At 39.1% G+C, this 23,932-nt stretch overlaps 1 protein-coding gene across 1 annotated transcript in view; it reads left to right on the forward strand.

The window, feature by feature from the left end:
- The first annotated feature begins 770 nt into the window (after nucleotides 1–770).
- The window catches only part of LOC126236375 (uncharacterized), a 28,789-nt gene continuing 5,627 nt past the window's right edge, over nucleotides 771–23,932 (forward strand). Inside the window, exons 1-4 of the mRNA XM_049945631.1 lie at nucleotides 771–1,096; nucleotides 1,906–2,092; nucleotides 18,287–20,411; nucleotides 21,136–21,278. Of these exons, the coding sequence (XP_049801588.1) occupies nucleotides 1,015–1,096; nucleotides 1,906–2,092; nucleotides 18,287–20,339 (2,322 nt within the window). The 5' untranslated portion in view covers nucleotides 771–1,014 and the 3' untranslated portion in view covers nucleotides 20,340–20,411; nucleotides 21,136–21,278. The remainder of the gene's footprint in view (nucleotides 1,097–1,905; nucleotides 2,093–18,286; nucleotides 20,412–21,135; nucleotides 21,279–23,932) is intronic.

A 23,932-nucleotide genomic window follows, 5' to 3' on the forward strand; every position in this document is an offset into this window, starting at 1 on the left:
TAATATCATTACAGAATCACCCCGAGTATACATACATATACAATCACTGGCGCCACTCTGTAGTGTCATTACATAACGTTTCTGGACATCTGTTCTTGCCCTGATTTTGTTCCTCAAAACGCGTTCCACAACCCCTCGAAGTTTATTGGTGTAATTTTGAAACACACTGTATAATGATCTCTCATATTTTCTCAGCATGACTGATTAGTGGTGTCCTTTTGGCTATACACCCGAAAGAACACCATAGAGGCATACAGAGATGAGCTTATCGTGTGTATCTTCCATGGGGGATTGGAGGTAGAATGAGCCTCCATGGTATCTTCTAGTACAATGATGTCCGCAATACTTACGCCTACTTCAAGTAGTGCCTAGTAGAATTACTCCAATTTACGCTTGGAGGACACAGTGACAGAGCTTAAAGTAATTTACTAAAATTTAATTAGTAAATGAAATAATGTTTAATCTTACAGGAAAGCTAGTTACAGGAAAACTGATTTCAGAGTGGTTTTTCACATAGGTGAATCAATATTCGATTTGTAGCAGGATCTACTATAAATGAAAATGCTCTATCAGTATGGAGCCAAAGAATTAAAAGTAATTTTCATCTTCGTCTACTTTTATCGTACAAATACGAAGAAGAGCAAAATCTTCATTGTACTATCAGTCTGATCAGAAACGTAGCATCAGATGTTAGTCGGCACTCGGTCGGCCAGGAATGTATCAGTTTACTGTTTAGCTGTGATTTGGCAATGCCAACGAATGTTAATGAGGAATTTAAGTTGTAGGAATAGATTTACTTATAGCGTAGTCAATGTTAACGTTCGCGCAACTTTTTGTTACATCACTATAACCTCCTTGGTTGAAATTATCATAATAATATCTTTGATTTAGAAAACAAAAACTACAGTACTGGACAACATACGTCCGTGGTACAGAAGTACTTTCGACAGTGTTGGTGTTTTGCACGTGTTGGTAACTAGTAACTACCGTGTGGCGGTAACGACGGAAGCGGAGATGGTGATTTGTGATGTAAACATGAGAAAGTCTGTCTCATCATGTATTTATAGAGGGGATGAAGAATTCGATACTGCAGATGGTAACTATTGCCTCGGAAGTTATGCGTGAAATCCATTTATCACATTCTTACAGTGTGATATTATACCAAGTGAAGTTTATATACAACAATTCAATTATTAATTAATACTTCCCGTTATTAGAGTTGTCGTGAACGGGAATTTTTGAAAGCATTATTATTTGCAATAATCGTAATGGAGTTGCGTGTCGTTATGTTGAATTTGTGTGTAGGTTACAATGTATTTTGAGGAAAGAGCGGCATTAGCTTACACATTTTGTAAAATTAGTGATCGTATCTGATCTCACCAAGACAGTATTCTCATGAGTATTGACATTTAAGATATTCTTGAAAACAGTCATTCTGGAGAAATACTACTGAAAAGTCAAAGCTACAGTTTTACAAGAGTGACGTATCACAGTGAATACTCTGTATTCTGCAGGCTATTTACTGGTGTATTTGTTTTCGTTGAACACTGGCAAATATCACTGAGCTATTGTGTTGTTTGTTTACATTGTATTCAAGTTTTTAATAGCGCGATTTTCAAATGCCTTTGGTTTGTCAATGAGCTGTATTTTCCTTGCAGATGCTTGAAATTTTTCGATCTCTTATTTGTCATTTCACAAGCGAGGTTCAGCAGCAAATGAGATAATTGTTACCTTTGTATTGTAATTGACAGGTTGTTGGTGCACTTTGTCAGGTTCTTGCGGCAATCTACTTCCTTAGTTAAGTCTCTCTCTCTCTCTCTCTCTCTCTCTACATTTAAAACTAGACTAGGACTAAAGTATATTTGCTGAATTATACATGTATATATGTCACATTGGGTATTGCAGATGTGCTGAAGTACGTGTACGACAATACATGCGCATGGTGCTGTGATGTCTTTGATGAAGGTGAACCCACATTACGGTGTGCTGAGTGTGATGCACACCTATGCGCAACATGTTTCAGTCAAGGTCAACAGCCAGGACAACACCGGAACTATCATCGCTACACTGTTATACCTCCCACCAAATTAAGGTAGACATCTTCTCTTGGGTCATTTACAGTGTTTATTATTTTAATTGTGCTTTAGATCATATAGAAACAGATATACTCAGACACCTCTATGTGCCAGCAAAGATTCCGTCATATAAGTCCAACTTGACCTTCAATCTACTCCTCAATACATTATGTACATCCCTAAACATTGTACCTTTTTCCATATCCTACCTAATCTGCAATCTCTTTGTATGCCCATTTGCTCCCAAAAACTTCTCAAACCCAACTCAGCCTTTTTCTTCACACCAAATATCACCAAGACTCTGTAGAGTTCACTCAAATACTTCACCAACTATTTGATTATCTCTCGCTGTTTTCTGATATGAAAATTTCCTACGCTAAATACTACTGTTATGCCTCCCATCCTTTTGAGTTGTAGTTGTATGCCACTCATGCTCTCAATTCTGCACCCTATAGATAATTTGTCTGGGTGACTGTAGTTTAGAACCGTCAACCATTTCCTGCATTAGTCGAGTCACTGACATTTTTTATTAAATCGGGAGGTAGTGGCACATGTGAAATATGCCGCATTATGTACCATATATTCTGCTGTTATTATGTTGTGTTCTATGTGGATATGGTTGTATATCTGTATTCATGGCTACCTGAAACTTCCACCAAGTTGCTGATTGTTTTACACATTACACGACCAATGGTTTCAGTGGCTTTCTCTGTTAATTCTATATAAATCCTATTCCCCTTCCCCCACCTTTCCCCAAACACTAATTACATAGGTGGAAACTGTCCATTCACCATAGTCAGTTCTTGAGTACCTCCCTTTCTGCCCTAAACCCTTGGTGACCTTCATCCTCAGAGCCACTCCTTGTGACTCGTTATTTTCCTGATCCACATGTTGTTCCCCTATTAGCTGTGCCAGTGTTTTCCTTTTCTCCCTCACCACGAAAAACAGAAAATTTCATGATCTGAGGTAGTGTATTCAAATTATCAAGTAAAAATGCATCAAACATTGGGCCATATTCTGCTGACAGTAAACTTTGTATAATATAAAGTAATACTCGTGATCAAAAGTTATATTTTATTGCGAATAAGTTGATTAACATATACTACAGTTAAGTGAAGAGTTCTTGCCGTCAGAACTATTGATAGCCCTGGGAGAACCAGCCGGTAAAAGCTCTTCCATGTGGTATGCAAGATGTACGAGACTGGAGAAGTACCCTCAGACTTCAGGAATAATGTAGTAATTCCAAAGAAAGCAGTTGCTGGCAGGTATGAAAATTACCAAACCATTAGTTTAATAAGTCATGTATGAGAAATGCTAACATGAATTCTTTATGGACGAATTGAAAAACTGGTGAAAGCCGACCTCAGGGAAGATCAGGTTAGATTCTGGAGGAATGTAGGAACACGTGAGGCAATACTGACACTATGACTTATCTTATAAGATAGAGTAAGGAAAGACAAACCTACATTTATAGCGTTGTTGACTTAGAGAAAGTTTTTGACAGTGTTGGAGTACTCCCTTTGAAATTAGGGAAATACAGAAGCGTCCAATTCCACCTGTCTGCTTTGACCCATGACGTCACAAATATGGTGGAAACGACCACTCTACGACTCCAATATGGCGTCTATGCTGTCATTACGTAAAAATGACCACAAACACGGAAATACATTGAAAAACCAACCAACACACACAGGTTCCACAAAAGACCTAATGAAACTAACGGGACAAGTGAGGGAAATTGTAGGTTTTTGGGTGGGGACACAGTAAACATAAACAAATTTAGACACATACCACCATACCAAACCACACAAATGACGAAAAAAACTGACAACACAATACTCCCCAAATTCCACTAAACAAAATATTCTCGGGAATTTGACACTTCCCTTGACCTATATATCTTAACAGCAGTTCCGGATCCCATAAATTGGAATCGAACACTTCCCTTGAGCTATTTAGCTCAACAGCAACTCCCGATACCGGAACACCCACAGCCACAACCACACATTGGAATCGAACACTTCCCTTCACCTATATAGGTCAACAGAAACTACCGATACCAAATCATAAAACCCAAAACTACAACTACAACCACATCCACAATCATCACTACCTCAAAAAACACAACAAACCAACAAAATTAGAATCGAACACTTCCCTTGACCTCTTATCCTTACGACATCTCCACATCTCTGGTCCGATGCGCCGGAACTTTAGTAAGCCTCATTTCTTCACGCTGCACTGAACACTCCACGACTTCATCCAAAAATCCGAATAGCTGAAGAAATTTTATTAGAGACAACGCACTGTCCCCCATTATCGCCGACAACCGAAAACTGTTGACCTTGTCAGTCATATCCGTACCTACCAAAAACATAAAAAAAGCAATTTACCAAAATTTACACACGACAAACAGAAAAAACTACAATAACGTCGACTTAACAAAACCAAAATTATTAACTCGCTGAAAAATATTCCCCTGAAAGCACAGTCACTACCGATACCACACACGTGCAATGCTACCACGCAAATGAACCCCATACGCCACGTAACACGCTACATCACACCACCAGAGAGAACCATGGATCGCAACAATATGCCACCTATACACACGCCACACAAGCAAAATAAACCAAAAACATCATGTAACACAGAACACATAAACACACCACCAGAGAACACCACCAATCACATCAAAACGACACCTACAAACACGCCACTCTCACAAACTAAATCCCACGCCGTCGTGACGTCACACACCACAACAGCCTTACGTCATGGGTCAAAGCCAAATGGTGGGATCGGACGCTTCAGTCGACTCGAAATTAGGTGTAAAATACAGGAGTGGAAGGCTATTTACAACTGGTATAGAAACCAGAGGGCAGTTATAAGAATTAAGGGGCATGAAAGGGAAGCAGTGGTTGAGAAGGGAGTGATTCAGGGTTGTAGTCTACTCCCAGTGTTATTCAATCTGTGTGTTGAAGAAGTAAAATTTTGAGTAGGAATTAAAGTTCAGGGAGAAGAAACAAAAACTTAAGAGTGTTTCTGATGACATTGTAGTTCTGTCGGAGACAGCAAAGGAATTGGAAGAACAGTTGAAGGGAATGGACACTGTCTTGAAAGGAAGGTATAAGATGAACATCACCAAAAATGAAACAGGGAGAATGAAATGCTGAGGGAATCCAATTAGGAAATGACACACTCAGGAAAGTGGAAGCATTTTGCTATTTGGTCAGCAAAATAACTGATGATAGCCAAAGTTGAGAGGGTACAAAACGTAGATAGATAATGGCAAGAAAAGCATTTCTTAAGAAGAGAAATTTTTTAACATTGAATACAGATTTCAGTGTTAGAAAGTCTTATATGAAGGTATTTGTCTGGTGTGTATCCATGGACGAGAAACAGTTTAGGTGAGTAGAAAATAGAAGCTTTCGAAATATGGTGTTACAGAAGAATGTTGAAGATAAAGATGGGGCAATCACACAATTGGCGAGGAAGTACTGTATAGAATTAGAGAGACAAGAAATTCGTGGCACAACATGACCAAAAGAAGGTATCGGTTGATAGCACACATTCTGAGACATTGAGGATTGCCAATTTAGTATTGGAGGGAAGAGAGAGAGAGAGTGAGTGTGTGTGTGTTTTGTGTGTGTGTGTGTGGGGGGGGGGGGTGTATCATACATATGAAGCATTAACCTGGAGGCCATGTAGTGTAAAGTGTGTTCAGGGTCATTCCATGTCAGTTCAACCAGGGGCTCCAGTTCATAGTCTCAGATTTGACTAAAGTTCAGTACACTAATTCTACCATGTGTGGAACACTCGTGTACAAAGTATTAGTTTCCCCTGCCAATTAGTTCCAGAATTATGGCTTGTGAAAGAAGGTGGCGTGACCCGGAAATTGCAACCCGCATCTGACAATCTATCTTCAGACCCAACTTCAGATCTTAACTTTGGAACTATTCCACACAGATCAGTGAAATTTTTTACAACCCAGTAACATTCATTTAGAGAACACACTCCATGACTCAAAACACCAACAACACATTTCTGAGGGAAAATGAAAAATTCCAAAATGTGATTAAAAAAATGTAATACGTTAAAAGGTACATATTGTAGGTGCCCTCTATGCCAAATATAATTCACTCAAAAAGAGTATAAATTTTTTTGTTTTAAGCTTAATGTGGCCTAAACACATACAGATCTCATGCCCATATCAGTCACAAAAACTGAGTTACATGCACACGAAAATACAAAAATTTGAAAAATTACCTGAAAAACATGGATTTTTGAAGTGTGGTAGCACAAAAGGGACAAGTGGTATCCAAGCCAAATTTCACACACTGCATAAGTAGACCATAATGATATATATCTCAAAATTTCAGCATGTTATTGCAAGACATTTGTGTACAATGGAAGTTGACAGATGTATTTGGTGATGTGGCCATTGTTCCACAACACAATTTTGTAAAACATATTGTAAACTGTTCTGCATCTTCTTATCCTATCCCATGACTGTTTAATCACTAAGCAACAACATATAGACAGATTAAGACAACCTATCATTAATGTTTACTGCACCTTAACTGCTAAAAACCAGTCGATTGTGCTTCAAACAGAAGTTCTCCCACACTTAGCTACTGTACTCTGTACATTGAGTGGCAAATTGTACTGTCTTCCTGACACTGTGGTAGGAACTGAACTGACATAAGAATATGTTCAAAAGGAATCCAACACCTGTCTGCCAAACGTGGCCAATGAAATGATCTTGCTGGTCCTGTTGGTGCCATGAAGTTCACAAATACATCACCTTCTGCTTCACAGCACTCTGCAACACATCCTAAGTACCATTTGTCATATACAGCAATAACGTAGCAACCTGGTTGTATGTTGCTGCTTATGCTTCTGAATCCTGAGTCACACACACTGTGAAGACACATGTTGTGCATGAACCTATAGTTATAACCGGACAGTCTGTTCGTCCGAGACCGTTGGAGAGAAGTGATGATGGCTCCTTGTGCCTGCAACAGTTTTAACGTGTTCTAGTCTGCTTTTTAGCAACTCTTTGACTGATTTCACCTCATCTTTTGAAACATAGAATGATTGTGTCCAGAGATATTTTTCTGTACCCAGGTAAATAACTGAAGAGGTGTTAGAATGTGACCTTCTGTAGGGTGCTGCAGACTAGCTTGTGATGCCATGCGCTTAATGGTAGCACCAATACCATCACATACATTTTTACTATGACTTGTGAAAAAATTCCATTCTGCATGAATCTGAAAATCATGGTAATGCATGCATAAATTTTTGAGATTTTTTACAGTTTTGTACTGACTAGCTGCCCCATCACTGAAGTATTTTGCAAAATGTATGTCAGGCAGCTTGTTTTTCACATTTGCCATCACAGTGCGAATGTGGGCATGAGCTGCTGTGGCATCATGAATTAAACAGTCACTAAAAACACACAGGTTCATGACAGACACATCACCTGATTCACCTATAGTAAATTGCAAATGGCTGGAGAGTTGCTTGACTGTTGTCCCAATGATATCCTTGGATGGCATATTGAACTATAAATGCATAATTTTCAGAAAAGTCTAGTATTACTATAATTGCATCTTGTTTTATCCTTACAAAACTGGAGATAAGCCAATTGTGCTGTTGCTGTGAAGCTGTGTGTGGTCAGTTTGTCTGTTTTTTGACAACACATTTCAACAAAATCTTCCACTTTACTTTGCCTTGTTTCAAGACTTGTGCGATCCGTGTGTGTCCATTGTTTATAAGAAACAAGTTCATTGTCATCCATGAGGAATTCACCATACAGTTTGTTATTCTTGTGTTCTACAAGATTTGCCTTACCAGGACACTTTTCACACCTGTGTATCATGCACTGGTAGAAACTGATGTCACACACTAGCAGCTTCATTACACCTTTGTAATCCAGACCAGAATCCTTTATAGCAGCAAACATCAGCTTAGCATTTTGATGGGTCTCACATACACAAACATTGTGTGTCCCCCTTGCACTTACAGGCACAACCCATTTTGGCCGAAGATTGAAAAAAAGATGATAAACCTACTTTGGTATTGGGATACTTTTCCTTGAATTCTACATATAGTTCTAATATGTTACATAGCAACAGCCTTTTTTTGCATCTGTACACGTAAATTTCCAATTTTCACTGCTACATAGTCTTTTTTTCCTGGCAGTATTCGGCTGTAGTCATTATTTTCATAAAACTCCGACACTAGCACCTTTATTTCTGAACTCAGTTGCTTACCCCGAGCCTGCTGAAGTTGTGGAAGCACTCCTTGGATTGCTTTTATTTTCCTAGCTTGCTTTACCATATATGTAGAAACATTGAATTCCTTTGCAGTGTAGTCAATAGACCAGCTGGAAGGTGCAAGGGTAAGAATAGCTACTTTTTTTCTGGCGTGTGGATGTGAATTATATTTGGCATAGAGGGCACCTACAATATGTACCTTTTAACGTATTACATTTTTTAATCACATTTTGGAATTTTTTATTTTCTCTCAGAAATATGTTGTCGGTGTTTTGATTCATAGAGTGTGTTCTCTAAGTGGATGTTAATGGGTTGTAAAAATTTCACTGGACTGTGCGGAATACTTCCAAAGTTATTAAGACCTGAAGTTGGGTCTGAAGATAGATTGCCAGATGCGGGTTGCAATTTCCGGGTCACGCCTCCTCCTTTCACGAGCCATAATTCTGGAACTAATTGGTAGGGGAACTTAAAATTTTGTACATGAGTGTTCCACACTTGGTAGCACTGGTGTTCTAAATTTCAGCCAAATCTGAGACTATCAGCTGGAACATTTTCTCAAATTGGTTGAATTGACATGGAATGACCCTTCAGTGAATTAATCCTATTTTAGAGTGTTTAATCTGTGTTGCACTGCAAGAGAAGTGTAGATATTACTGGAGGGTAGTCAGACAGGGAGTGATATCAATTGTTGACCAGAATTCCTTTGGGGTAATTTGAATGGGGAACTCAACAAAGCTCTCCAATGGGACTGTAGTAGGCTCTGCAAAAAAGAAGAGTGAATCGGTGTATCCTTCAGACAGAATTAGATTACACAAAATTTTAACTGTGTAGGTTAAAGGGAAAAGAGATTGTGGGCACTGGGTAAAGGTAACAGGTAAGAGAGGAAAGGGAATAGCTCTTCCATTTACATTTGAGCTTAAAGTATGCAATAAATTGGTCTTGTTACGGGAAGTAGAGTGGGAAGAGCCTCATCCAACTGTAGGGTGCAGCAAACTTCTAGCAAAGAAACTAAGTGCAGGTCAGTACCAAAAGAGAGTAGGAAGAAAAGAGTTGCTGCTAGTTAGTAGCCATGCGAGGGGTGTAGGTCAGATGGTACTGGACAAATTAGGAACAGGGTACCAGGTCACAAGTTTTATGGAGCCAAGTGGTAGCCTTGTCCTGGTGCCGAGGACATAGATGAATAAGTGTAAAGATTTTGACAAAGGGTCTCAGGTTACCATAGGTGGAATGGGGAACAGTCTAAAAAGACCAAAATTAAAGCATTATAGGTAACATAAATGAAATAGGAGTGGCACACACACACACACACACACACACACACACACACACGAGTTTTGTGGAGGTCCTACAGTGCCATGACTAGCATCGGGTTAACACTGCTGTTAGCTGTATGAACTCTTAAGCTGAGCAGGCTGCCGATGACTGAAATGAAATCTCATGTGAGTGCAGTGCCTGTTGCTACAGTTGGGAGACTGGGGTATATTAAGCACAGTCTACAATTGAATAAGAGAGGGAAAGATCACTTAGACTAATTAGTGACCCCAGAACAAATCTTTTTTAAGAATGGCTTACAAGAGAAGACTTGGATGAAATTTATGGTGAACCAAATGATGACATAACATTTAATCTGTTTGATGATAAATTCATATCATTATTTGAAAATAGCTTTCAGCACAAGCTAATCAGAGAAAACAGTAAACAACCACATAGAAAACAACGGATCACAAGAGGGGGAAAAAGGAAATGTATCTGGTGGCAGGAACAACTAAAGATCCTGCAGTACATGCACATTGCAAAAACTACCCCTAACTACTAAGAAAATTTATTAATATTCGAGGAATGTCCACATTATTTCAGAAATCAGTAATTCAGTCTCAGACTTAAGGTTGTAAGGAATGTAGTGAAATCGGAGAAGTCACCAGTAAGAGTACAGGATAATGTTGCTATTGAAAAAAATGGAAGGGTTATAAATGTTGAGTCACATGTAGCAAACATATGTAATAATAATTTACGGAAAGTACTGGTAGAGAAGAATGAATTATTTAGGAATAAAGGAGATGACTCACCTATAGGCAGAAGCACTACATTGTTGACAGATTCACACACAAAAGGTACAGAGCTTTACTTTGCTAGCTTCCGGAATGGAATTCCTTTCTCAAGCTATTGGAGAACACACACACACACACACACACACACACACACACATACTGTTTGATTGGCGGTAGCAAGTTACCTTGGGCATAATCTGTATCACTTCTGGCAGGTGGTTTCCTTCATAGTCTCGGATGTTACTGAATTTAGCATATTTTAAAATTCAGGAATAAGTAAGAAACATCTATTTTTTTGTTTTCTCCAAAAACCTTCCTGCCCTGGGATACAGGCCTCCAAAGGTGACACAGCAAACACTATTTTAAAGATGTGAACTTCGGAATTTTTTTTTAAAAATGCTATAAATCTGTAACAGTTCTAGATATTTTGTTTTGGCCCCACAATGAAGCTATACAAAGTGCAGCTCTGTGTTTTCACCAAATTTGAGGTATAATATTTCCGGCAACATTTTCTCGAAGGGGGAGTGGGGGACAAAACTGTGACCTCTTGTACAAGCTGTCTTAAGCAAAATAAAAAATTTTCAGCAGTTATCTCGTGGATAATTTGAAACAGTCGCCTGAAAAAATAGGCCTGGAAAAAAAAAAACGTACAGTTATGGTTTCTGTATCTTTGGAAGTTATTGCGGGGTAAACCTGAAAAGTTTCAGGTAATAACCTATCAATACGTGGTTGTAGAATATAAACTTTCATTCTCTTACTGCTTCTCAGTAGTTTACAAATTGAGAGCAAATTTTACAATATTTCTAAAAATATCAAAAATGGGTAGTTTTAGCCCACTTTTACATACAGGTCTTCTGAAAATTCTTTCAAACCTTTTTCATTAGAAAAACCATGTTCCAAACAACTTAAATTACTATGATTTTTCAGTATGAGCATAGAGGACTCAAAAAAACTGACAAGGTGGAGGTGAATTAAAAAAATGAAATTTTCTGCGTTCCACAGTTACTGTCTATTACTCTCTGGGGAAGGAAATATTTTAAGTCCTGATGACTAGAAAGTGAGATCAAATCAGAAGAAGTAAAAAAAAAAAGGCATCTTTTGTTAAGATTCATCATGACATTTTATTTATTTATTTATTTATTTATTTATTTTTGGTGCTGTAATAACTTCCAAATTAAGCTGATTTATCAACTTCAAAATTTAACTGTACATTACCAAGACACTGAACCATCATAGTAGTAAAAGTGTTGCATAATAGCTGCAACATGCATTGTATAAATTGCCATCAGTTTTGCACCATTGTCACATGGTGCAAATTTTGATGACTTTCATAGCAGTCTGCCAGTCATTTTTTGTAAAGGACTAGTTATAGAGAATTTTGAATAAGTCTTTCTAATGTGCAATGCTGTTGCTGTGCTAGTTTAATTCTGGTTTAAAGTGTAACCTATTTTGTTTTCACATAGTTTGTGGTTTATGAGGAACGTTAGTGTACAGATGTAAAGATGGTATGAATGTGTTGCTATTGACCATGTGGCTTGTCCACTACTGGTTCCTTTTAAAAGTAAGGAAACCAGTATCCCAATACCCACTGCAACAGGGGTCCATGCATGATAGCTGTGCAATAGCAGCCATGGGTGGGTTTCTTTACCACAGGTTTCCAAACCTGATGATACAGTTCGTAAAGTGCCGTAGATCAAAGCTAGAAGAGGTCGCTTTTAGGATCCTAATCTTACATTTCCTTCTAACTATTTGAATTTTTACAGGTTTCAGTAATTTGTCGTAGAATATCATGAGGAAAACAATATATACGGCTGGCCAGATGGTGTCACTGAGGGTGCTGGAATAACTGCAGTAATGTGCTATTCCAGAACTGAGCACTTGTCACTCCTTGATGTCCTATAAAATGAATTTGCTGTGCCTTCTGAGTGCATAAGGCTTATTGAAGCATCCTTCCACTCAGTGGAAGTCCCACAGATATTTCCTATCCATCACTGTTTTTCATAAATACCATATTGTCCTGGCTAGAGGTCTGATATGTTTTGATGCTGCACTGAGAGCATTAATGGTACAAATTTGCTTTCATCAGCAAAGAATCAATTGAATAAAGTTAAGTGTTACAAGAAGTGAGGTTTTAACATGGGGATACTCTATCAGTCATAATTTGATTGACAATTGATGAAACAAGAAGTTTGATTGGCAGAGTTTCAAATAATGCATCATGTTTTCTGGACAGTATTAGTGACAATAGTGTGGAGGATATATTAATATCGGACTTACAGCCAGGTCAACATGCTGTATGCATTTATGAAAAAGAGTGGTGGATTGCAAATGTCTTTGAAACTTCTTCTGAGCAGAAGGATGCTTTAATAAGCTTTATGCAATATTGCAGTTATTCCAGCATCCTCAGGGCCAGCAGTATAGTTCTCCTCATGACATTTTACAGCAAATTAATGAAAACTGTAAAAAGTTCAAGTAGCTAGAAGAAAAAATAAGTTTAGGTTCCCAAAAGAGAACTCTCCTAACTTTGACCTCTGACACTTAGAGAAATGTATCATCAGGCATGAGATCTTGTGTAAAGAAACACTTATCAGGCTAGGGAATCTACAGCAAAGAAAGTCACCACGGCTGGTGTTGCACACCTGTCAGGTGTGGTCCCAGTGGGAATGAAGGTGCTGGTTTTCTCACTGCAAAAGAAACCAGCAGTGGATGAGCCACCCCAGACAATAGCAACACTTTGTATTTTTCATCAGTGCACTAGCGTTCCACATAAACAGCAAACCATGCGAACACAAAATATGCTGTACTGTACTGTGAATTAAACTAACACACCAGTAGCTCTGCACAGTAAAAAACTGTGCTTAACATTCTCTTATTCATGGATCCTTTCCAAAAAATGACAGGCAGACTGCTATGAACTTCACCAAAATTTACACCATGTGACAATGGTGTAAAACTTGTAGTGTGTACTATATGTGATGCAGCTGTTTGCAACACTTTTTACTACCGTGGTATCCGGTGCGTTGGTAATGCACAGTTACATTTTGAACGTAATAAACCAGTTTGATTCAGTAGTTATAGCAGAAAAAGAATGAAATATGTCATGAGCTGTGACAAAAGATAGAACCTCCCCCCCCCCCCACCCAACCTTCTCTCTCTCTCTCTCTCTCTCTCTCTCTCTCTCTCTCTCTCTCTGCGCCTGGTCATCAGGACTTTACCATATTACCTTCCCCAGAGTGTACTAAACAATAATCGTGGAACATGATAAAATATGTTATATGTTGATTTAATTTGAGTACCAGTGAGATATGGGTATTGCAGAAGACTGGCTAGTGGGCTAAAAATACCCATTTTTTTGCACTTTTTGCAAAAATCCTCAAATTTGCACTCAGTTCGTACACTTTTGAGAAGTAGGAGATGGAAATATTGTCCAAATTTTTTATTTCTTGAGTAAACTGACAGAAATAACTTCATTATTCTGCAAGGCAATTAATGCTCGACTGCCAATAATGTGGAAATAAAATAACATTTGTCTGCTGTAATTGTTGTTGTTGTCTTCAGTCCAAAGACTGCTTCAATGCAGCTTTCTATGCTGCTCTATCCTGTGCAAGCCTCTTCATCTCTGAATAACTACTGCAACCTACATCCTTCTAAATCTGCATACTATATTCATCTCTAGGTCTCCCTCTACAATCACCAACCCCCCACCCCCCCCTTCCACACCCCTCCATCCCCCATACACACAGTTCCCTGCAGTACTAAATTGGTGATCCTTTGATGTACAACACTGTCCTGTCAACCAAACCCTTCTTTTAGTCAAGTTATGCCACAAATTTCTTGTCTCCCCAATTCTATTCAGTACCTCCTCATTAGTTATATGATCTACCCACCTTAACTTCAGCATTCTTCTGTAGCATGACATTTTAAAAGCTTCTATTCTCTTCTTCTCTAGACTGTTTATCGTCCATGTTTCACTTTCATACATGGCGACATGCCAGACAGGTACCTTCAGAAAAGACTTCGTAACACTTTAATCTATATTCAGTGTTAACAAATTTCTCTTCTTAAGAAATACTTTTCTTGCCGTTGCCAGTCTTCATTTTATATCCTCTCTACTTCAGCCATCATCAGTTGTTATGCTGACTAAATAGCAAACCTCATCAACTATTTTGTGTCTTGTTTCCTAATCCGATTCCCTCAGCGTCACCTGATTTAATTTGGCTACTTTCGATTATACTTGTTTTTCTTTTGTTGATGTTCATCTTCTACCCTCCTTTCAAGACACTGTCCATTCCGTTCAACTGCTCTTCCAAGCCCTTTGCTGCCTCTGGCAGTATTGCAGTGTCATCGGAGGTACACATTAAAGCACCAAAGAAACTGGTTTAAGCATGCGTATTCAAATACAGAGAGAAGTAAACAGGCAGAATACAGCATTGCGGTCAGCAACGCCTGTATAAGACAAGTGCCTTGCACAGTTGTTGCATATGTTACTGTTGCTACAATGGCAGGTTATCAAGTTTTAAGTGAGTTTGAACATGGCGTTATAGTCAGCGCATGAGCGATGTGACCCAGCATCTCTGAGGTAGTGATGAAGCGGGGATTTTTCCATACAACCATTTAACGAATGTACTGTGAATATCAGGAATCCCCTAAAATATAGAATCTCTGACATCGCTGCGGCCGGAAAAAGATCCTGCAAGAACGGGGCCGGTGACAACTGAAGAGAATTGTTCAATGTGACAGAAGTGAAACCCTTCTGCAAATTGCTGCAGATTTCAGTGCTGGGCCATCAACAAGTGTCAACGTGCGAACCATTCAATAAAACACCATAGATATCGGCTTTCGGAGCTGAAGACCCACTCATGTATCCTTGATGATTGCACAACACAAAGCTTTATGCCTCACCTGGGCCCAGCATTGGACTACTGATGACTGAAAACATGTTGCCTGTTTGGATGGGTCTCGTTTCGAATTGTATCAAGCGGATGAACGAGTATGGTTATGGAGACAACCTCATGAATCCGTATACCCTGCATGTCAGCTGGGTACTGTACAAGCTGTTGGAGGCTCTGTAATGGTGTGGTTCATGTGCAGTTGGAGTGATATGGGACCCCTGGTATGTCTAAGATACGACCCTGACAGGTGACCTGTACATAAGCTTTCCATCTGATCACCTGCGTCCATTCATGTCCATCCAGCATTCCGGCGGACTTGGGCAATTCCAGCAGGACAGTGTGACATCCCAAAGGCCCTGAATTGCTACAGAGTGGCTCCAGGAACACTCTTCTGAGTTTAAACACTTCTGCTGGTCACCAAACTCCACAGACATGATTATTATTCAGCATACCTGAGATGCCTTGCAACATGCTTTTAGAAAGAGATCTCCTCCCCTTGCACTCTTACGGAGTTATGGACAGCACTGCAGGATTTGTGGTGTCAGTTCCCTCCAGCACTACTCCAGACATTAGTTGAGTCCAAGCCACGTCATGTTGCAGCACTTCCTCGTGCTCACAGGACCCTACACGATATTAGATAGGTGTACTAGTTTCTTTGGCTCTTCAGTGTAGCTGACAAGTATTGGTGGGGGTAATGGGAAAGGTGTGGTGTACACATATACACACTATTTGGTGTTTGTACTTTAGAATGCAAAAATACAGTGTTTTGTCTTGTAGCCGTATTATTTCTGTATTCAAAAATGTGTGCTTTCACTAGGAAAAGAAAAAAGTTAGTGAAATATCGTGAATGTAAAGTTTAAGTCTTGGCAGATTTTGCAAGACCAGTATCTGTATAAAAAATACGGGGGAGAATATAGAAACTCATTTTAATACCAGTACCATTTTCAGAATATAGAGTTTGTAGTTAATTTAAATAACATCAACACAAGAGGTGTATAATTGAACAATGCAAAATCCAGTATAGAATAATGACAATATTATGAAAAGGATAGATTGCTACTCACCACACAGCGAGCGCGCGCGCGTCCCCCCACACATACACACAATTTGGCTGCTGATGCCAGTCAGTAGTACTGAGGCAGAGGTCAATAGTGCCTGTGAACTGATAGAGGTTAGACTGGTGTTACAAAATGAAATTAAAGGAGCTAATGAAAATTTAATTAGAGCATTGTGTATACACTGCCCTGTATTCTGATGTTTTTTAACATATCAGTAGCACCAGAACAAAGTGTGGAAATATTCTTTACCTCAAGAGCAGAGTGTACACATCTAATGTTTGAACATATATGCCTGAATGGCTTCAGAGCTCTGTGTGCCATTTTGAATACATGACACTGGAATACACGAATTGCTCATACAGGAACTGTACTTTTTCTTTGGGAAGTGCCCAGCCCTGAGTGATGTGTGACCTGTTTATTGTGAAGAATGGAAAAACAAGAGCTGAAAATAAAATCGAAAAAGCCAACAAGGTACAGGAGTTTCTCACATTTCCTGTCATTGCTCACTTTTGGGCCAACTCACAGATCCTCCAAATATTCCAAGAAGAAAATACACAAAGAGTGTACAGTGTGTACACAACTGATAAAATTTCAGTCATTACGAGGGGTAGGCACAAAGTTTCTGTTACGTGACTGTGAAAACTGTTAGTCCTTCTCTACATGTTCATACTTCAGTGCTACACACTCTTCCGACTGATTGTGGTGATGCTGTGCTAAAACATTGGACTCATGTTTGGGAAGATGATGGTTCAAATCCTCATCCGATTACTGGGCTTTCCACTGTTTCCCTAAATTGTTTAAGATGACCAGTTTCCTTTCCTTTCCCATTCACAGCTTTGTCTCTGAGGCTAGTGACCCACCAGTTAAAATCAAGTGGCAACTTTACATAGTGTGATAAGCATACAAATATTATACTCGTTCCTCATTCATTTCTTACCTTTCAGATAACCATTAGATGATGTGTCATTGAGGAAGACAATTGTACACCCATGTTTGAGATTGTTTTATGCTTTAGCTATTTGGTTCATACTGTTTTACATAATTGCCACAAATTTTAACACTTACGGTTTAAAACAAGCAGACTTTTTTCCCAAATCGTTCACCTTTAAACACATGTTCAGTCTTAAGTTTTGAGCTGTTTATGATTCTGAAGGCAACAACACAGGTGATATCATTGAAGGAGATAATTGTTCATGCGTTTGAAATTTTTTAGGCTTTAGGGAACAATGTATGTATTTCTTCTACTTGTATAATTTTTGATTATATTTGTCTTATATTTTAGTATGGGCATTAAAGGCCTTTTCCTTTGGCATGTGTACACTGCTATCATTGTCATCAGCTCTTTTCATTGTGTCACTCATTACATTGTTTGTAATTTTACTCATTAAATGAGGTCTTTGTTGTTTTAACTTCTTACGCTTTCAATTTGTCTTTGTTGTTTTAACTTCTTATGCTTTCAATTTTTATCTACTGCTAACATTTCATTGATTCTTCCTCTTCTTTCTTGTACTGCTGTCACTCCCTTAAACACGTGGTTAAAGGCCACCTGTTTCAGGCGACAGTGAGATGAGTGTGGTGCACTTTTGTTAAACAAATGTGTAATTAGAGCTGCTTCCTAAATTACCACAGCTGACAAGTTTGTATCAGCATGCTTTCTACAGCCATAGTCTATTTATTTATTTAATTAGAAAAACAACCAGCATCACTCTTCCAACCTCACTAAGTGACTTATGGATTTAGTTTTTTATTCCAAGAGTCTCTTAAATGAAGAAACGTACTGCCTGTATCAGATGAGTGTGAACATACTGCATCTGTTATTGATAGTTTTGTTTCTTGCCTTTGAGAAATTGAATAATACTGGTATTACTGATGTTGTTAGAACTGCATTCATAGTTAATCTTCTGGATGATACCACTCTTTATCTCCTTCCAGTTCTGCAGTAGGCGATGAGGCCAGCGGATGGACTATATCAGAGGAATTGACACTGCTCTCAGCACTGGAGAAGTATGGGTATGGTGACTGGGAAGCTGTTTCAGAGGCTGTAGCACGTACCCCAGAGGAGTGTCGACGACGGTATGACTCTCGTTATGTCTTGTCTGCTGGACCGTTTTCATGGCTTCATGAAGTCTCCAACTCAGGAAGGCACATCTGTCGTCATACAGTGAAGAGGAACAGTGATCAGCGGAGTAAGGAGGATGATCTAGACAGAGATTTGTTTGCTTCCTTCAAAACTGATACTCACCTGCCTTGTTTAGACACTTCTTTAATGCAGAAAAAGCCTAGCTTTGGAAAACTGTTAGTTGAAAAACAAAATTCAGAAGAAAACAGTTTACCACTTTCTTATCATCCTGTGGTATCCAAAAACTTGCCAGGGGACAATATTTTGAAGGGTGAACACATTAGGCAAAACACACAGCATCATCAGCAATTGGCAGTCAGTCCTCCTCCTCCTCCTCCTCCTCCTCCTCCTCCTCCTCTAATAAATGTTGCTGCTTCGTGGAGACAAACGAGCTTTGGACTCAACAGAGGTGGTGATTTCAAAAAACCTGGCAATGAAATGTGTGGGACTGTCAAATGCCTTAATGGGCATGTTGTAAATAGCACATTAGGAGATAGCTCAAGGGAGAAGGAAAGTGAAATCCAGCATATAGTCTTTGATGCTAGAAAAGTTGTTGGTGGCATCTCTGTACCAGCATCTCAGAAGCAGTGCTGCATGGAAAGGAACCATTCAGTTACCCGAGAGAAATCTTGTTGTGTTGGAAGAAAGATGGCTCTGTCTTCTCCTCTGTTGGAGGACGAGTCCTGCACATTGGAAACAGGACACTGGAATTGTAACAGAACACTTACACTTCCCAGTGAAAATACCACATTTATTTGTCATCACTCAGATGTGTCACATGTATTAAATAACAGTGCAACAAATGAACAAATACTGGAAGACCAGCAGTTATATAGCGGGGAAACACACTATCAGTCGTATAAACAAGAAAAAAATATGTCTTCAGAAGAGTTCTTGGAAGCTTGTGGACACCGCTTGGCTGCTGCAGAAATTTTGCCAGAGTATTTGTCACAATACATGCACACAGTACGTGGTACAGGGAATAAGCGACTACCCGTTCCTTGTGGCAAAATACAGAAAAAGCCAGGCAAGAAACCACTGCACCGGCTACGACGCCCTCCTCCTAGCTCAATACCCGGATACTCAGCTGCACGATCAGAGTTTGATATAGATTACGACAATCATGCAGAATTAATGACAGTTTGTGTAGGTCACGTGGATTGGTCGGACGATGACCCAGATGCTGACTTGCAGCGTGCACTAACACTGGCAGCTGTCAGTGCATACAATAGGCGCCTGTCGAAACGACTTGATGCTCACAAGTTGATAAGAGGCCTTGGTTTAATTTCATCATCAGGTGGATTAACTTTGGGGCCAGGAAGGTTAGCTCCATTTGCACGGCTGCTAGCACCACTGCCAGCCGCGTATCACATGCTGCTGACATCACTGTCACACAGTGTTGACCTCCGCCGACGTATAACGTGCCTGTCCCAGTTACGATCAGAAGCCGGTCTGTGGCGCATATCCCAGTGTGCACTCTACCGGCGACTTGCTCGCAACAGAGAGCTTGCCATTCGAGAAAGACGTGCAGATAGGCAAAGGATAAATCACACTTCTGGCCCTTCTACAGTCCGTCTGGATGGAATACCTGCAGCGCCACGCTCTCGAACTGTTGCAGCTCCACTAGATGTTTCTGCCCTGCCCGGTGCAAATCGCCTGTCACAATCAGAGCGAGAGCTTTGCTCTGTTACCAGAATCCTTCCTCAGGCATACCTTAACTTTCGGCGCGTATTGGAAAATGAAAGTCGTCGCTGTGGTGGTTCCTTGAAACTAGCCCAAGCAAGGCAGCTTATAAAGATAGATGTCAACAAAACTCGGAAGCTGTACGATTTCCTTATTCAGCAGGGCGTGTTTCAGCAAGCATGATACGTGGCTGTTTTGATTTGCAGGGTCATAAATGTGTACTCTGAGACACTTCTGTGTTGTGAGTGGAGATAGGTGAGTTGCTGTGCAGTACGTTTATGATTTGATACAAATATATGGCTTTTACTCGTTGTTATATTTATCTTATCGAATGATAAGTGTTGTGGTGATACTTGTGTACTAGCATGTAACACTTATTACCTACCAGATCTACTGCTTGTCATTACCATTTGTACAAGGTGCTTGGAATTTTTTAATCGTAGTGCTCCTTTTGCTCGTTTACTGTATGCCCATAATTTGTTGGTGTGCTTGTGAATTTGAGAAATACACGAAACAGTAAAAATAGATTAAAACAGTCTTCTGAACCGGAAACCTCGATGTTTCACAGGCGAATGCTGTACCGACTGAGCTCACCACGAGTGCTAGTTGTGCAAGGTACGCAGGAAAGCTTTCTAATGTTTGGAAAAGTAGGAGAGAGAGGTACTTCTAGAAGACAGCTGTTAGGCCAGGTTATGAGTTGTACTTGGACAGCTCAGTCAGTAGAGCATCTGCCTGCAAAAGCATATGTTCTGGGTTCAAGTCGTGGTCCATCACACAATTTTAATCTGCCAGGAAGTTTCAGACCAGTTCACACACTCAGCTGCAGAGTGAAAATTGTTCTGCCAATAGGAATATTTTTAAAATTTGTAGTGATGTTCAACACATTAGTGATAACACATTGTGACAAAGTAAATAGCATTAACTCATGTTTGTCAATTTCTTTGTGTTTGGTTGCTATCATTTTATTCGTGAATTACAGGTTGTGGAAAACTTAGCAACAAATGACACTTTTTCGCAGTTTGCAGTGACTTGAGATTATATAGTATTTTTGAGCTGTTTCTGCAAACCACCAAGTAATTTGCATTGAGAAGCCATTATAATTACTTTGGGTGTGAACAGCAGGTTTGTTGGCATACAGCCTAATTGTAGGTTAGTTACATGTAATTCAGCATTTACAGTATTATTGTTTGTCTAACCAAAGATTTTCAGGATTTCAGTGAAAGGTCTGTTGTTCAGTTTCCGTTATTGAACCAGCACTTTATGAACTTTTAGAAAAATTGTGTTTCTTACTGTGTCACGATCGTATATTGTGCTGCATTGAAAATATATTTGTCTCGTTCTAAAGCACATATGGATCAAAATCTTAACAGTTCAGGGAAGTGTGGGGTTAATCCAGTCTGGATTTCACTTTATCCATTTATTTTAACTAAGGTGCCCATGCTACCTTAACACATATTAATTATGTGTAAATAGAAAAAAATTGCCAATGTTGCTATAGACATTCCTCCCTGTCTCTCTCTTTTTTTACAGGAGCAAATTTAGTATGGAGATTACTGTGGAATTTTATTTTATTTACACATCTAGTTCCATAGGACCAAATTGAGGAGCAAATCTTCAAGGTCATGGAATGTATCAGTACATGAAGTTACAACATAGAAGTAATAACATATAAAAGTAAAATGTTTATGAACACAAAGAAAGTAGAGCCATAAATTTAAGTAAACGCAATCAACAATATAACATGCGTAATTTTTCAATGAACTTCTTGACAGAATAGGAGTAAACCATGAGGGAATTTCAGTTTAGACTTGAAAGCACGTGGATTACTGCTAAGATTTTTGAATTCTTGTGATAGCTTATTGAAAATGGGCGCAACAGTATACTGCACACCTTCTGCACAAGACTTATGGAAGTCAGATCCAAATGCAGGTTGGATTCCTGCCGAGTATTAACTGAGTGAAAGGTGCTAATTCTTGGGAATAAGCTGGTATTGTTAACAAGAAACGACAGTTAAGAATATATATATATATATAGAGGCCAGTGTCAAGACACCCAGAGTAGTGAACAGAGATCGACAAAAGGCTTGGGAACTTACACCACTTATTGCCCGAACCGCCCGTTTCTGAGCCAAAAATATCGTTTTAGAATGGGAAGAGTTACCCCAAAATATAATACTATATGACATAAGCGAATGAAAATAAGCAAAGTAGACTAACTTTCATGTTGAACGATCATTTACTTTAGATACCGTTCGAATAGAAAAAACGGCAGCTGTAAGTCTTTGAACAAGATCCTGAATGTGGACTTTCCACAACAGTTTACTATCTGTCCGAATACCTAGAAATTTGAACTGTTCAGTTTCACTAATTATATGCTCGTTCTGTGAAATTAAAATGTTGGATTTTGTTGAATTGTGTATTAGTAACTGTAACAACTGAGTCTTACTGTGATTTAGTGTTAGTTTATTTTCTAAAAGCCATGAACTTTTGTCATGAATTGCACTGTTTGAAATGGAGCCAATGTTGCACACAACATCAATTACTACCTAGCTGTCATCAGCAAACAGAAATATTTTAGAGTTACCCGTAATACTAGAGGGCATATCATTTATATAAATAAGGAACAGGAGTGGCCCCAACACTGATCCCTGGGGCACTGCCCATTTGACTGTACCCCATTCAGACCCCACACCACAGCCATTCTCAACACTGTGAATAATGACCTTTTTCTGTCTGTTGTTAAAGTAAGAGGTAAACCAATTGTGAGCTGCTCCCCACATTCTGTGATGGTCCAACTTCTGGAGCAGTATTTTATGAGGCTCTTCCTGATTTTCATTACAGTGTACAGGTCTAGGAAGGGAAGATTTCACTAACTTGAGTCAAGTGAAGAGGAACCTTAAGCAGCTGTTGATTAAGGAAAGTGCAATAGGCTTTTTATGTAACGAGAAAACCTAGAATTGAGAAAAGTTTAAGAAAGAAGAAGATCCTGCTAAGTGACAGCTGTGGATGTCTTGTAGGTTGTCAGATGCAGTTAATGTTCAGAGAGATGAGTACCATGTCACTAGTATATGCAAACTTAGTATAGGGTTGTTTGGGGGAGGAGACCAGATAGCGAGGTCATTGGTCAAACTTAATATAGGGTTCAGTTAGATAGTATAGGATACTAGCTTAGCACCTGCTGCTTTGCTGGCATGGAGTGTATGGTCTGCATAATTTTTTTTTTCTTTCATTGAATTTTTATGTTGTTCACAATTAGTAACACCTTAACTTTTGATGTTAATTAAGGCCATAGAAACATGGTCTTTCCTTAATGTACTGCTGACCAAAACGTAATTCTGGTACCTGAAGTCCAAGGTTTTTGTTAACCACACCTTTTGCATTCGTGTGGCAATATTTCCACAGAAACTTTCATTCCCTAAGATGTATTTGTTTTTATGTAACTGAGAAGTGAAATACAAGGTTACAAAGATTCAGCTTTAAATTTTTTTAATATAAGGAAATATTTTCTTGAAAAATGTCATCTTCTATTTCACCCCCTTAGGGGTTGAATTTATAAAAGCAGGCAAACTGAGGTATCCAACCTGGGTGGCAATTTTGGAAATGGGGGTTGCCAAATTCATATTTTTGAGGAGAAAAACCTGTTTCACAAAGTGCCTAGCATCCAGCGTTCATTGGTCTATCGATTATTCGTATGGTTTTGGAATGCATCCTTGTTGGTTTTTGAACACATTCTAAGTTGATTTCTGGATGAATCATAAGTTGATTTTTGAATATGTG

This window comes from Schistocerca nitens, chromosome 2 (assembly GCF_023898315.1).
Source record: "Schistocerca nitens isolate TAMUIC-IGC-003100 chromosome 2, iqSchNite1.1, whole genome shotgun sequence".
In the NCBI taxonomy this organism is placed as follows: Eukaryota; Metazoa; Arthropoda; class Insecta; order Orthoptera; family Acrididae; genus Schistocerca; species Schistocerca nitens.